The 13,577-nt window shown below is 49.4% G+C and overlaps 1 protein-coding gene across 1 annotated transcript in view; it reads left to right on the plus strand.

Annotated features, from left to right (window-relative positions):
• The first annotated feature begins 673 nt into the window (after positions 1–673).
• The window catches only part of fat4 (FAT atypical cadherin 4), a 98,196-nt gene continuing 85,292 nt past the window's right edge, over positions 674–13,577 (plus strand). Inside the window, exon 1 of the mRNA XM_076048029.1 lies at positions 674–6,292. Within this exon, the coding sequence (XP_075904144.1) occupies positions 1,190–6,292 (5,103 nt within the window). The 5' untranslated portion in view covers positions 674–1,189. The remainder of the gene's footprint in view (positions 6,293–13,577) is intronic.

Raw genomic sequence — 13,577 nt, forward strand, 5'->3', positions numbered from 1 at the left:
TGAACATAACAGTACCCCAATTCGGCCGCTAGGTGGAGCCAGTCACCCACATTTAAGAGCTTCCTTGACGTGCCCTTTCATGCGTATATGACACCTGTACCGATAGTTTCAAATTACAAATAGTTTACACCAACAAATACCTTATTATTATTTTTTTAAATATAGCATTTCTGTTTATTTAATTCAATGTGTTCACAAAAGAAAATGTTAAGAAAAAAAAAATCCAAAAGAGTTTGGAATAGCTGATGTTGAAGAAACTATTTGCTATGTCATGTTTACTCATTTTAATTCCTATGCATTGTACAGCGTCAATGTCTGACACTGCTTTAGTTCGAATAATTGACTCTATTGTAGGTGTGTGTTATCGTTGTGATTCCTGGCTGTCCTGCACTTTGCATTCTTGCCTTGAGTTCAGCCTCTAATCAATATTCCAGACTCATTGGAAGCCAATTAAAACAACAGAATTTACATTAATTAGTCGGACAGCGGACAGCTGCGGTCTGGAAACGCCTGCGCAGCATCGCTACCTGTCCCGGCTGATTGACGCGCCGTTGTTCAGGCGGGGACAGCGCGGCACAATAGAGCGGGGAGAGGCGGTGGGAGGGCGCGCGCGAGCGCCGCCGTCCAATCAAATCAGGGCTGGGAGGGAGTTTGTGGAACTCCAGCTTTGTCCTAAGTTAGTGGGACTCCTGAGCACAATATGACTGAAGCGCCTGCACCGTTATTCCACGGGACGGTGCGCGAAGGGCTCCAGCCGCCTGCGTTCGCTTGGATACGCCGCGCACACCGCGCACCAACTTTTCGGGAGGATACACTTTTGTTCGATTTGACTCCCGAGGAAGTGCAGGAACTTTGGCTTTTGTTTTTTTTTTTTCTTTTCTTTTTGTCTTCCGGCGGATTGTCAATGCGCTGCAGTCTGAGGAGTTGAAATGAAACTGGGAATTAACTGCGCGCATCCAGCGGATTTCGTTGCAGTGGAAAGGCAACGTTGCGCAGGATAAAAGGGGGAGCCTCTGGAGTTTTTCTTTCTTTCTTTTCTTTTTTTTTTTTTTGTTGTTGTTGCTTCTTTCCCCCCTCTTGCAAATTCTTCCTGGAGTACAATGCTTTTGTGACTGATTCCACCGAGGAAAAAAGTTGATGCATCATCGGCATGGACTCTGTCTGAGAAAGGTGGACTGGCTAACTGACCATGGCGCGCATAGGTAAGGGCTCCGGCCGCCTTTATATGACTTTATTGATGCTGTGGACTCTGTCGCGGTACTCAGCATCCAGCCAAGTCCGTCAAGAGTTCCAGGTGCTGGAGGAGCAGTCCGTTGGCACTTACGTGGGCACCATCGAGACCAAGCCCAGCTTCACGTACCGCTTTAGCGAGAACCACAAACTTTTTGCCATCAACGGCACCACCGGCGTCATCTACACGTCCACGGTGATTGACAGGGAAGTCCTGCAAAGTGATGTCATCAACGTCGTGGTGCTGTCCAGCCAGCCCACCTACCCCACCGAGGTCCGCATCGTAGTTTTGGATATTAACGACAACTCCCCGGTGTTCCCCGACGCGTCGATCGTCGTGTCTTTCAAGGAGGACGCCAGCAGCGGCAGACAAGTGATCCTGGACACCGCTACGGACTCTGACATCGGGAGCAACGGCGTGGATCACACCACCTACCGTATCGTGAAGGGCAACGAGCAGAGGAGATTCCGCCTGGATATTACAGTCAATCCGAGCGGAGAGGGGGCATTCTTGCACCTTGTTTCGAGCGGGGGCTTGGACAGGGAAGTCACTCCCTTCTACCAGCTACTGATTGAGGTGGAGGACAAAGGGGACCCCAAAAAGTTTGGCTACCTGCAAGTGAACGTCACCATTCAAGACATAAATGACAACCCCCCTGCTTTTGACCAAGAGCAATATCAGAGCAGCGTGTTTGAGGACGCAGCGGTGGGTTCTAGCGTTCTGCAGATCACAGCGTCAGACCAGGACGAGGGAGCCAATGCTGAAATCAGGTATTTCTTAGATGAAGGGACACCTTTCCAAATTGACCCCAAAGCAGGCACAATCATAATCAAAGAGGGTTTAGATTATGAGAGCAAGAGAGAGTACTCCCTGACGATCCACGCGGTCGACAACGGAGTTCCCTCTCTGTCAGGCAGAACCGAAGCCACGGTCAAACTTTTAGATGTGAACGACAACGACCCTGTGGTGAAGTTCAGATACTTTCCAACAACTTCAAAGTTTGCCTCTGTGGATGAGAACGCACAGATTGGAACAGTTGTGGCTCTCCTGACCGTTTCAGACTCAGACTCCCCCACAGCTAATGGTAACATATCAGTTTCCATCTTAGGTGGCAACGAGCAGAGACACTTTGAAGTGCACACGAGCCCCGTGCCCAATTTAAGCCTGATCAAAGTGGCCAGTGTGTTAGACAGGGAAAGAATTTCCTCGTACAACCTGACTGTGTCAGTGTCAGACAACGGCAAGCCTGTTGCCAGGTCCTCCTTTGCTAGTCTAGTTATTTTTGTGAATGATATCAATGATCACCCCCCTATATTCCAGGAAGCTTTGTACAGGGTTGATATCAGTGAAGACATACCAAAAGGCAGCTACATTAAAGGGGTTTCTGCAACAGATGGCGACTCTGGGCAGAATGCCAATCTGCGCTACTCCCTGGTGTCTGGAAACGCTTTGGGCTGGTTCTCCATCAGTGAAAACAGTGGTCTGGTTACCAGCGCCACTTTGCTGGATAGGGAAATAGCATCTGAAATTGTGCTCAACATTAGTGCCAAGGACCAGGGGCTGCAGCCCAAGATTTCTTACACTAAACTCATAATTAACATCACTGATGTGAACGATCAGGTTCCCACATTTGTGCAGAGCACATTTCATGTTTCCCTGGTGGAGCACGCTCCGGCCGGAACTGAGCTGCTGGTGCTCTCTGCCACAGATGACGACCTCGGGGCCAATGGAACTATCCGGTTCTCGTTTGATGCAGAGACTCCGGCTGCAGTCCAGGAGCTGTTTCGCCTGGATGCCTTGTCAGGGCGATTAAGCGCAGCCGCGGAGCTAGACAGGGAGGATGTGGCCTCCTACTTACTCCACATCCAGGCAGCAGACGGCGGCAGCCCTCCTTTGCGCTCTGTGGGGAAAGTCAACATCACCCTGAGGGATATCAATGACAATAGGCCAGTGTTCTACCCCGTGCAATATTTTGCCAATGTGAAAGAGAACGAGCCCTCGGGTTCTTATGTAACTGCCGTTTCAGCCACAGACCCCGATTTAGGCCGGAATGGCACAGTCAAATATATTATTACGGCTGGCGACGTTTCCAAATTCCGCATTAATAGCAACACAGGGAAAATCAGCACGCTGGTGCCTCTGGATAGAGAGGAGAAAACTGCTTACCAGCTGCAGGTGACAGCTGCAGACGGCGGCAGCCTGCGCTCTCACACCCAGGCCATTGTTACAGTAACAGTTATAGACACGCAGGATAACCCACCCGTGTTCAGCCAGAAGGTGTACAGCTTTGTCATGTTTGAAAATGTGGGCACGGGGACCGTCATAGGGACTGTGTCGGCTACAACTATTGATTTGAACACAAACATTTCATACCTAATCACTTCAGGGGACCAGAGGGGTCTTTTCTCTGCAAACAGTGCAGGTCAGATCACAGCAGCAAGCCAGATCGACAGAGAGGAGCAGGGGTTTTATCAGCTCAAAGTTGTAGCTAGAGCCGGGGAGATCACAGGGGAGGCTTTTGTTAACATCACGGTGAAGGATTTGAACGATAACGCCCCTCACTTTATTCACGCTGTGGAGCACGTGAGCGCAGTGGAGAACTGGGGGACAGGTCATATCATATTCCAGGCCAAGGCCTCAGACCCTGATGAGGGAACAAACGGCATGGTGGTATACAGCCTCAAACAAAACCCCAAAGGCCTTTTTCATATTCATGAGAAGCACGGCCTCATTACGCTGACTGGGCCGCTCGAGGTCACCACAAGCTCTTATGAGGTCGAGGTCATCGCAGCTGACATGGGGGTCCCCAAGCACACCTCCAGCCTGGTCCTCATTGTAAGCGTGTATGACGTGAACGACAACTCGCCTGTCTTTGACCAGCTTTCCTACGAGGTCATCATCCTGGAGTCTGAGCCTGTCAACAGCCGCTTTTTCAAAGTAGAGGCAACAGACAAAGACTCTGGTTTCAATGGGGAGATTATGTATGACATCGTTGGTGGCAACACCGGCGACGTGTTTGGTATTTTTCCCGATGGACAGCTGTACATCAAAGCGGAGCTGGACAGAGAGATACAGGACAGATACAACCTGGTGGTGGTGGCCAAAGACCGGGCCGTGGAGCCACTCAGCGCCACTGTCAATGTCACTGTGATTCTAGACGATGTCAACGATCACCGCCCTCTCTTTAACAGCACCAATTATGTGTTTCACTTTGAGGAGGAGCAAAAGAGGGGCTCACTGGTGGGCCGTGTTTTTGCAGAGGATAAGGATTTTGGGCCCAACAGTGAGGTCAGATACACGTTTGAGACCCCACAGTCCAACTTTGAACTTAACGCCATCAGCGGGGAGTTGACCAGCACGCTGCAGTTCGATAGGGAGTCTCTCATGAGACAACGAGGAGCTGCCGTGTTCAGCTTTATGGTCGTCTCATCAGACCAGGGTCTCCCGAAGCCGCTCAGAGATCAGGCTAAAGTGCAAATTTACATTCAAGACATCAACGACAACACCCCTAAATTCACAAAAGACATTTACCAGGCCTCCATCTCCGAGTCAGCACAAAACATGACGCAGCTCCTCCGGGTCTCCGCCTCCGATGTGGACGAAAGCAAAAACGGACTGGTTCATTATCACATCCCCGAGGGCAACGAGGAAGGACAGTTCACGATTGACAGCGTCTCTGGTCAGTTGACACTGATAGGACGACTGGACTATGAGACGTCTTCCTCTTACTCTTTAAAAATCATTGCTGTTGATTCTGGAGCCCAGCCTCTGTCTTCCTCCTGCATGCTGAGCATCAGTATCCTGGATGAGAACGACAACTCCCCGTCCTTCCCAAAGTCCTCGCTGTCAGTGGACGCCCTGGAGAACATGAGGATAGGTGAGCTTGTGGCTTCTGTGACAGCAACAGATGCAGATTCTGGTCAAAATGCAGACATAACTTACAGCATCACTGCCACAAACAACCACGGCACTTTTAGCATCAGCCCCAACACTGGCAGCATCTTTTTGGTCAAAAAGCTGGACTATGAAACTCAGTCGTTGTACAAACTCAACATCACTGCCAAAGATAACGGTCGGCCGTCCCGCTCCTCCTCTATCCCTGTCATCATCCGTGTCAGGGATTTTAACGACAACCCGCCCATCTTCACCCCAGGTGACATTTTCAAGTCCATCTCTGAAAATCTTCCCCTCTCAACCTCAGTCATGACCATCACAGCGCACGACACAGACGCAGACATCAACGGCCAGCTGGAGTACTCCATTGTTCAGCAGATCCCCAGGGGAAGCCACTTCAGCGTTGACCCCAGCACCGGTGTTATTTACACAAACAAGGAAGTTGACAGAGAGTTCTCAAATCTGTTTGAGCTGACGGTCAAAGCCACCGACCAGGCCGTTCCAGTCGAGTTCCGACGCTTTGCCCTAAAAAATGTCACAATATGGGTCACCGATCTGAATGACAATATTCCCACCTTTGTGTCCCAGAACGCCCTCGTGGCCGAGCCGAACATTGTTGTGGGTTCCATACTGACAACTGTGGTTGCCTACGATCCTGATGAGGGGGCGAATGGGGAGGTGGAGTACGAGCTCCTAGAAGGAGACTCCGGCACTTTCATCATGGACAGGTACAGCGGAGACATCCGCTTGGCCTCGCAGCTGGTGCCCTCCAGAATCATGTACACCCTCAAGGTTTCTGCCACCGACCACGGCACCGACCGTAAGACCTCCAGAACTGAGCTCTCCATCATCCTTCAAGGGTTGGATGGACCCGTTTTCTCTCAGCCCAAGTACATCACCATTCTGAAAGAGGGCCAGCCGCCCGGCACCAACGTCATCTCGCTGGACGCTTCAAGCCCGCGGGGCTCGGGGACCCGAGTGGAGTATTTCATCGTGGCGGTGCGCAGCGGTGGGAAAGCAGTCGGACGCCTTTTCACCATCGGCCGCCACACTGGAGTGATACAGACGGCCGCCGAGTTGGACCGAGAGCAGGGCTCCGACCTCTACCTGGTGGACGTGTACGCCGTCGAGAGTGACGCCAGCCAGCCCCGGACGCAGCGCACCGAGGTGAGTAACACCGCTGACTTTCCTACTCCCCTCTCCCTCTATTAGCGTATTTCATCCGTTTGGCAGGCACAGGGCATGAACTCGCCAACATTTGGATGAAACAAGTGTAATGAGATCAAGCTCTGTACTGGAAAATATGGGAAGTAAAGACCCTGGCGCGCACGAGAGAGACACTTATTGCATTCGTCTGCTCATTAATTAAGTTCCTCCTATTTTTGCTCTGTGTTATATTAAAAAATAATTTCCTTGGAGATTAGTGCGATGACTTTGCTGTTTGACATTTGACTTTATTGTTCGAATGTGTCACCAGTTTTTACATTAAGGGCAAAGGTTTTTAGGAAAATGTTTTTTAGGAAAAAGTATTTTGCGCAAGCTTCTGTCATACTTTTACCGAAGCAGCATTTTTGATGAATGTGAAGCACTGAAATAAGGAAAGGAGCGCTTTTAATTTCCGCGCCGTCGACAGAAATCAGTTAAGGCTTCTCTTTCGGGTTTAAGGCTGATGGTGGTTTCTGCATTGTCTCACGGCAGAAATGAGAAGGAGATTCATAAGGTCTTCCAGCGCAGGTATGCATCATCAGCACCAGCATTACTTTGAGCTGTTGAGCCCGAGGCTGTTTTTGCTGCTGGGGGTGGTCTTGGGGTACCTTCATACCACCAGGAACTTCTCCACAGGCTATAAGTGACCATTAAAATTGGGTGACCTCTTAAGGCTTGCTGAAGGCAGGGAGAGTGAAACTTAAGCTGGCCATGAAGTTTGCAATATTCTGCGCTGCACCTTTTTTCAGGTTTCCCATAAAGCAATAGAGGGTGTGGGGGGTTGCGGGGGGGGGGGGGGTTGGGTGTCAGATATCTCAGAAGTCTAATGCTGGAACCCAAAACCCAGTGTTGAGTGGCTAAAGCTGAGCTGCCAGGCTGAATTAAAAACACTTGTGAGTCTAAATATGTTTGGAGATTTTGTTTTTAAACGGGTCCTTAAAATTGCCGTATCATTACAGGCTTGGCGACATGCGTGCCGCCTTCAATTTAGCCCTTTTTAGAGCACGTAAAAATTAAAACGTGTGAGTCTCCTCACTCCGCAGCAAATGTGTTTCGCGTTACCGCATTTCAGAGGGCCCCGGAGCGGGATGATTTAGGGGTTTGAGATTAGTGGGGATGCTACTCGACAGACGTTATTGATGCGTTTTTAACTGCCGCAAATATTGCAGGCGAAACCCGACGCAGCAGCTGTTTGGAGGTGAGCTCCAAATATTATTGAAATCAGGGGACGTCTTGGCTAAGACCCTGTGAGCCAGGTTGACTTGAATATCGAATTGTTTTCTCTCGCCTTGCCTGCGGCGATGACGGCAGTCCGCTTCCCCGCAGACGCGGCTGCCGGCCTAACGAGAGCGCCCGGCGCTCTTTTCCCAGGAACTCCAGCTCCAGATTGGTTTCACGCTGTGCTTGAACCTTTTCACCCCTATCCCAGAGACGACTTTACCACGCCGCCTGGCTAAGTGTTCAAACTCGGTGTTTTTGAGAAGACTTAATAACTCTGGAGGAATTTGAATTACCGTACACGTTTTGGACGTGTACTGGTTTAGTGCTAAAATGTAATGGACAGCCGGCCTTTACGGCTTTATTTTCGAACAGCAAGAAATAGGTCGTAGTATTTGTTTCGGGCCCTGTCAGTGAGATCTCAAAGGACGGCGTCATATAATAGCGTAAACTTTCAGACTTAGACTAATGTTTTTCCAGTGCGGTGTTTATATACCAGATACCCGGTAGCAACTGGGGGATTATATCCATCCCCGGGGTCGTGACCCTTTCACATTCTCCATTCCCCATTTTCCCCATTGATTGGAAGACTGGCATTTTTTTTTTTTTTTTGCTATCCTGCTCATGTGATGTTTTGGAAATACTCAAACAAAGAGAATTTGGCTGGACATGCTTTATCGACAGCTCCGATCTTAAACAAGGCAGAGGCCTGCTGCGCCTGCACAGGCACTTTTTTTCTCTCCCTCCCTTGAGCTTCTTGGCAGCTTCGGCCGTTTCGTTGTCAGTGGCTGTTGATTAGATCCGTCACCGTTGGACTTTACGTGCCTTTTCTTTTACATCTGGCTTTTGTATACGCAGCAATTTACGTGTCTTTTAGCCAACTATAGGTTGTGGAAAGACTTAAAGAATTATAGAATTTGTTTTTGTGTGTGTGTGTGTGTGTGTGCGTGTGTGTGTGTGTGTGTGTGTGTGTGTTTTCTGCCTCAGCCAAACCCAAATCCGACAGTCGGAATGTTTTGCACGTGACTTCATCACTCAGAGACCTTTGTGTCTTTTCCTCTGACACAAAATGTCCTGGCAGTAGGTTCATCCATTGTTGATGAATCCAAATTCCATTCATACTTTTCAGTGGGGGGGGGGAGGATGTTTCTGTTTTTTTTTTTCACTATTCCTCTCCAAGTTGTGATTCATTACATCCTGCTGTGTTCCTGGTAGGAGGTGTGCATAAGTGGTTTGGACCCGTTATTGTCTCCGCTTTTCTCTCCAGGAACTCTTGTCTTTGTTCAGATCAACACAGTCGGCGACGCAGCGGCAGGTGTTGAAGACGAAACACCTGCTCGGCCGCCCGAGGTGTTCAAACGCCGGCAAACTGCCGGCTGCAACCGGGCCGCCGCGTTCCCTCTTCTTGTTTTTCCGTCCGCTCCGTTTACCTGCATCGTTTCGACGCCGGTCCTTTCCACGTGTTTATTCCCAGCTGCGGAGCAGCCATTAATTACTGCCTGCCGATTGATATCTAAACAGGGAATATTTATTCCAATGGACGTGTTTACCCGCTCTCAAAACAACAGTGACGGGGAGCCTTTCGTGCAGGAAGCACAACAAACACGACGGTTGGCTTTTGAAATGTGATGGCAGCGTGCGGCGGCGCTGCAGGTTAGAATGGATTCATCTTTACTGTCAAGTGCAGAGCAACCGAATGCAGTTAGCATCTAGCCAGGAGTGCTTAGCACTGAATTAAATACAAATGTACTGGACATACACATATTATGATAAAAAAAATATATTATAGATTTGTATGTATACATAGTGCAAATTAAGATATAACTCTTGTGATAAAGTGCAGGTATGAAATGAATAATACATATTGTTGCACATATGTGCAGAATCAAATCAAAAAATATACAGATGAGATTCGCATAATTATATGACAGTAGTGTTGTAGTGCAGATGCCACGATGTGCAGTTGAGTTGGATTGTCAAAAGTTGTGGAACTGGACCTCAATGTTGCAACTGCAATATTTTTTAGGTCATTCATGTCCGTGTGAAGGCCAACTGTGGAAAGAGTTTTGTTTGCACAATCTCAAACTAATTATTCATGATCAGGCTTTTCATGCATTACCAATGCCAAAATAATAATAAAAAACCGAGCCACAAATATTATAAATAATTGACGAGCGCGCCGCGGCCCAAATCATGTTTGTAGGACAAAAGTCTGTAAACACTGCGTGCGCTGCGTTTGCCAGCGTGACCTCGTTCTCAAGTCCTAAACAAGACGCAACCGCCAGTATGTCAGCGTGTTTTTTTTTTTTTTTTTCTAAATGGGTTTTGTTGTGGAACACCCCTTCAGAGAGGCAAACAAACACAACCCTGGGACAACTCGTCAGCCCAAGAGGGACTAAGCAGCGGGCCACTTGTGGGTGTCTGTCTCCTCAGCTCTGCCTCGTCACCGTCAAACCCCTTGACCCCGACACCCGCGACCCCCCCCACCCCTGCTTTGTGACTCCATCGCCGTGTGTTTCTTCGGAGAGAGGCTCTCGAGTGCCACATCACTCCTTGCCCCCACCCCCGTCCCCCTCCTTCCCCTCTCCTCTCGAACGCATTGTTCTGAGTGGAAAGTAAACACAGCCACGGCGAGTTCTGCTGGCCCTTCCTTTGTTTGGCCTGCTCAGATAAAGTGTTTTGCGCTGCCCCGGCGGCGGACCGCAGCCTTTTCCTCGTCCTGCCAGTGCCAGCTTTGGCAGATTTAGTGTCGTCCATATGGATGTTGCTGTCAGCCAAGTGTTCCTCCCCTCTGTGCCCCCGGGAGTTTCAATGTATGGAAAAGCTATTAGGGGTTGTGTGAGATAATTTTTTCTTTTTTTTAAAACATTTTTTTCATGACTTCTGGACATGTCAGACAGTGTTATTGTGAGCTGTGGGAATTGGGAAGGGGGCAGGGGCGGTGGGAGAGGTGCTGTCTGGACTCAGGACGGCCTGTCTGTTGTGTATGGAGGAGATCAAGTGGAGCAACTTTGCACGATAAGTTTAAAAAAAAAAAAAAATGTGTTGAAGGGGAGGAAACGCTTAGACGGTCAAAGGGGGAGGGGCCAAAACCTGGCTGGGGGTGGGGTCACAAAACTGGGAGATGTACCACTGCCCTTCGTGACGTCACAAAGAGACTCTTTTTTTTTTATTTAACACTTAAATGTCGAAAAAGTGAAGCAAGCAAAATAAGTACAAAGTTTTACTGCAGCGCTAGCGACAGATTGTCCTTGCATCATGTGTGACCTTTGAACTGTTTCTGCAAAGGTCAACAACAGCAGCCACCGGGGTTGCGAATCCTTTGCTGCCTTGCTAAAGGTGACTTTCAACGTGACTCTTTCAGGTGATTTTCTCTAACCGACCGACCGACTTGCGACACATTTTTGCAACGTGTTGCGTGAAGGAGCGGTGCATTGTGGGAAACACTTGGGCACCTGCTGAGGATTTTAAATCAGCATGGCTCTGGGTGATTTTCCCTCGCCGCCTTCTGCTGCTATTATTTGCGTGCAGCACGCGAACACTTTGGCAAAGTACGTACCGCACTGCGGGCAGGGAGTCAGACACTCGCCTGAACACGACATCTGCGCGTGTGGCGCTGCAGATATTGCAGGCTGACCTTGAAGCTCACAGGGCAGTCGAAGCTGCCCTGCTCGGCCTCCTTGTTGTAATGTTGTGTGTCTTTGTGTCTTTGTGTCTTTTCCCTTTGTACATGGAGCCTGTTGTGCTCTTCTGGGAATCTATTTGTGCCTCCCCTCTGTGTTGTGGACGCAGTCTGATTCACAGACCTAGCGAGCAGCGGCCTTCAGTTGCCGTGTCTCTCTCTCTCTCTCTCTCTCTCTCTCTCCATATATATATATATATATATATATATATATATATATATATATATGTATATATATGGGAAATACTGACACGTGACTGAAGGCAGAGGCGGCGACGCTGACAGGCGTCGATCGATTTAATTTGACAACTGGCGGACGCCGCAACGCCGGCATTAAAACGCTTTTGTGCGTCTCGGAGGAAACGTTTCACAACAGCTGGACGAGGAAGGGCGCCTTGTAACTCACGGTCTAATTTATTTGAGCGTGTCTCAGCTCTCTCTGGCGGGTCATTTATTTATTTTCTTTCATTCTTGGAATGGGCCATTTTGCCGGCGAGTGCCTTGCTCCGCTCCGTCCATCTGGTAGGTGGTCGTCTGCTGGACAAGGGCGGGACGTCCCGGAGCGCCGCGTCCAGCTTTATTCATTTTTATTTTATGAGATTATGGCCATAAAAGTTGGATAAACACTCAGTGCAATTCCAGCCGCGCACACACACACACACACACAGACGGCGACCACACTTTTTCTCACATGGAGGAAAATATGGAATAGCGGCCACAGTCAATAGAACACATTTCTCCTCCGTTGTCGTAATTGCGCGTCTGTCACATCTGATCGTCGGGATCCCGGTGAGCCGCTCTAAACGATCCTCCGCCTCCTTTTATTACGGCGAGCCAATTTGTTAGTTTGTGTCTCGGCCCATTTATTGTGCGGTGGGTTTCGGCTTCGTTTGGACGTGCGTGCGTTGAGCGGCTGAATATTAAAGCCCCTCCCCCGGCGCCTCTAAAGTTTCAGCCGCTCAGTCGTCGCGCAACAAGCCGTCTCGCCTTACGTTGGGACTTTCTTTTTTTTCCTTCCCTGTCAGGAGGCGACAACCGGCACTGCGCTTAATACTCGTTTGTCATATTCCGGGAGTAAGGGGCCTTAAAGGTCACTGGTGCGGTCGCGCCACTGCGTGGTGCCACATTCGTTAAAACAAAGCCAAATGTCACTGGAGAGAGGAAATAAGGAAAAAAAAACCTAATGAGTTTTTTTTTTGTTTTCTTATTCTTCTGGCCAGATGTTAAATCTTGCTTTTTTCATTTGGTTTTGTTCACATTGTATCCCCCCCCCCCCCCCTCCCCCCACAAACCAGACAGGATTTGAGGAGATTCAGATTTCCAGACGAGACCGAGGTGTCAAATTCATGGTCCGTGACATCGTCTTTCAGTACCGACACACTCGACACTGTTTCTAACGACCTGTGATGACAAGAGGAAAATCCTTCCAGAGCCAAGTTGTCTCCTGCAGAGAGAGGACAGTCAAATGATGGTGATTTCACACGCTAAAGCAGCACTATGTTCAAACAATGGCTTCAGAATCACTTTTCTGACTCGCTGACTTTGTAAGAGGAAGAAGGACACCCCTGTCATTGACACAGCGCCCCCTTTTGCCTCCGTACAAGGATTGTTCTCATGAGCGGGTGCTGGGCAGGCGACCAAAGTATCCCAGTGCAACACCAGGCCAGGCGGAGGCGCTGTGGCAATAGCAGGGTTGGACTTCTCTACCCCCCCCTCCCCCCGTGACAAATCAATCAATCACAGAAATAACTCTGACACTGTAATTATAAGCAGAGGGGAAAAGTACAAACTGCTCCTTTAAAGACCTAATGATAGAAATTGGCAATAGACGTCAGAAATACGATCGACCGCTTCCTGAGGTTTGTGTTCTGACCTTTCACCAGTGAGAGAATTTGCAGTCATCCCACTGTTGTGCGAGTCGTCAGCGTCGCCAGTGGCTGCAGAGACGTTTTGGCTGAAGGCTTCTGCGGTGACTCCTTCGCCCCAATTTTGTTTTTGAAATCGGAAACAAACAAAAAGAAAACCCTGGCGGCCGACTTTCCGCTGCGTCGTCGACGTGTCACGTCGCCACCAGTCCAGATACTGTCGCACGGCGCCGGCGCCGGCGCCGCTCACTGCATTGTCCTCCGCGGTCGTGGCGTCTCCGCCCCGTCGCTTTCTCCGAAAACAGGTCGCGACGCCAGCAAAAGTAGAAAAATAAATAAATAAATAAAAAATTATTCACAAACCCCATTTTTAAAACCATCGGTTTGCCACCGGTCCGCATTTCCCAAAGGGAATGTAAACTGCGTGTATATTAAGACTCCCGCTGCCTCTGCGGTCCACCGGCGGCACATTTTCTCTTAT

The sequence above is a fragment of the Nelusetta ayraudi genome, unplaced genomic scaffold, assembly GCF_046127955.1.
Source record: "Nelusetta ayraudi isolate G7.1 ecotype Tasmania unplaced genomic scaffold, CSIRO-AGI_Nayr_v1 ptg000097l, whole genome shotgun sequence".
Taxonomy (NCBI): Eukaryota; Metazoa; Chordata; class Actinopteri; order Tetraodontiformes; family Monacanthidae; genus Nelusetta; species Nelusetta ayraudi.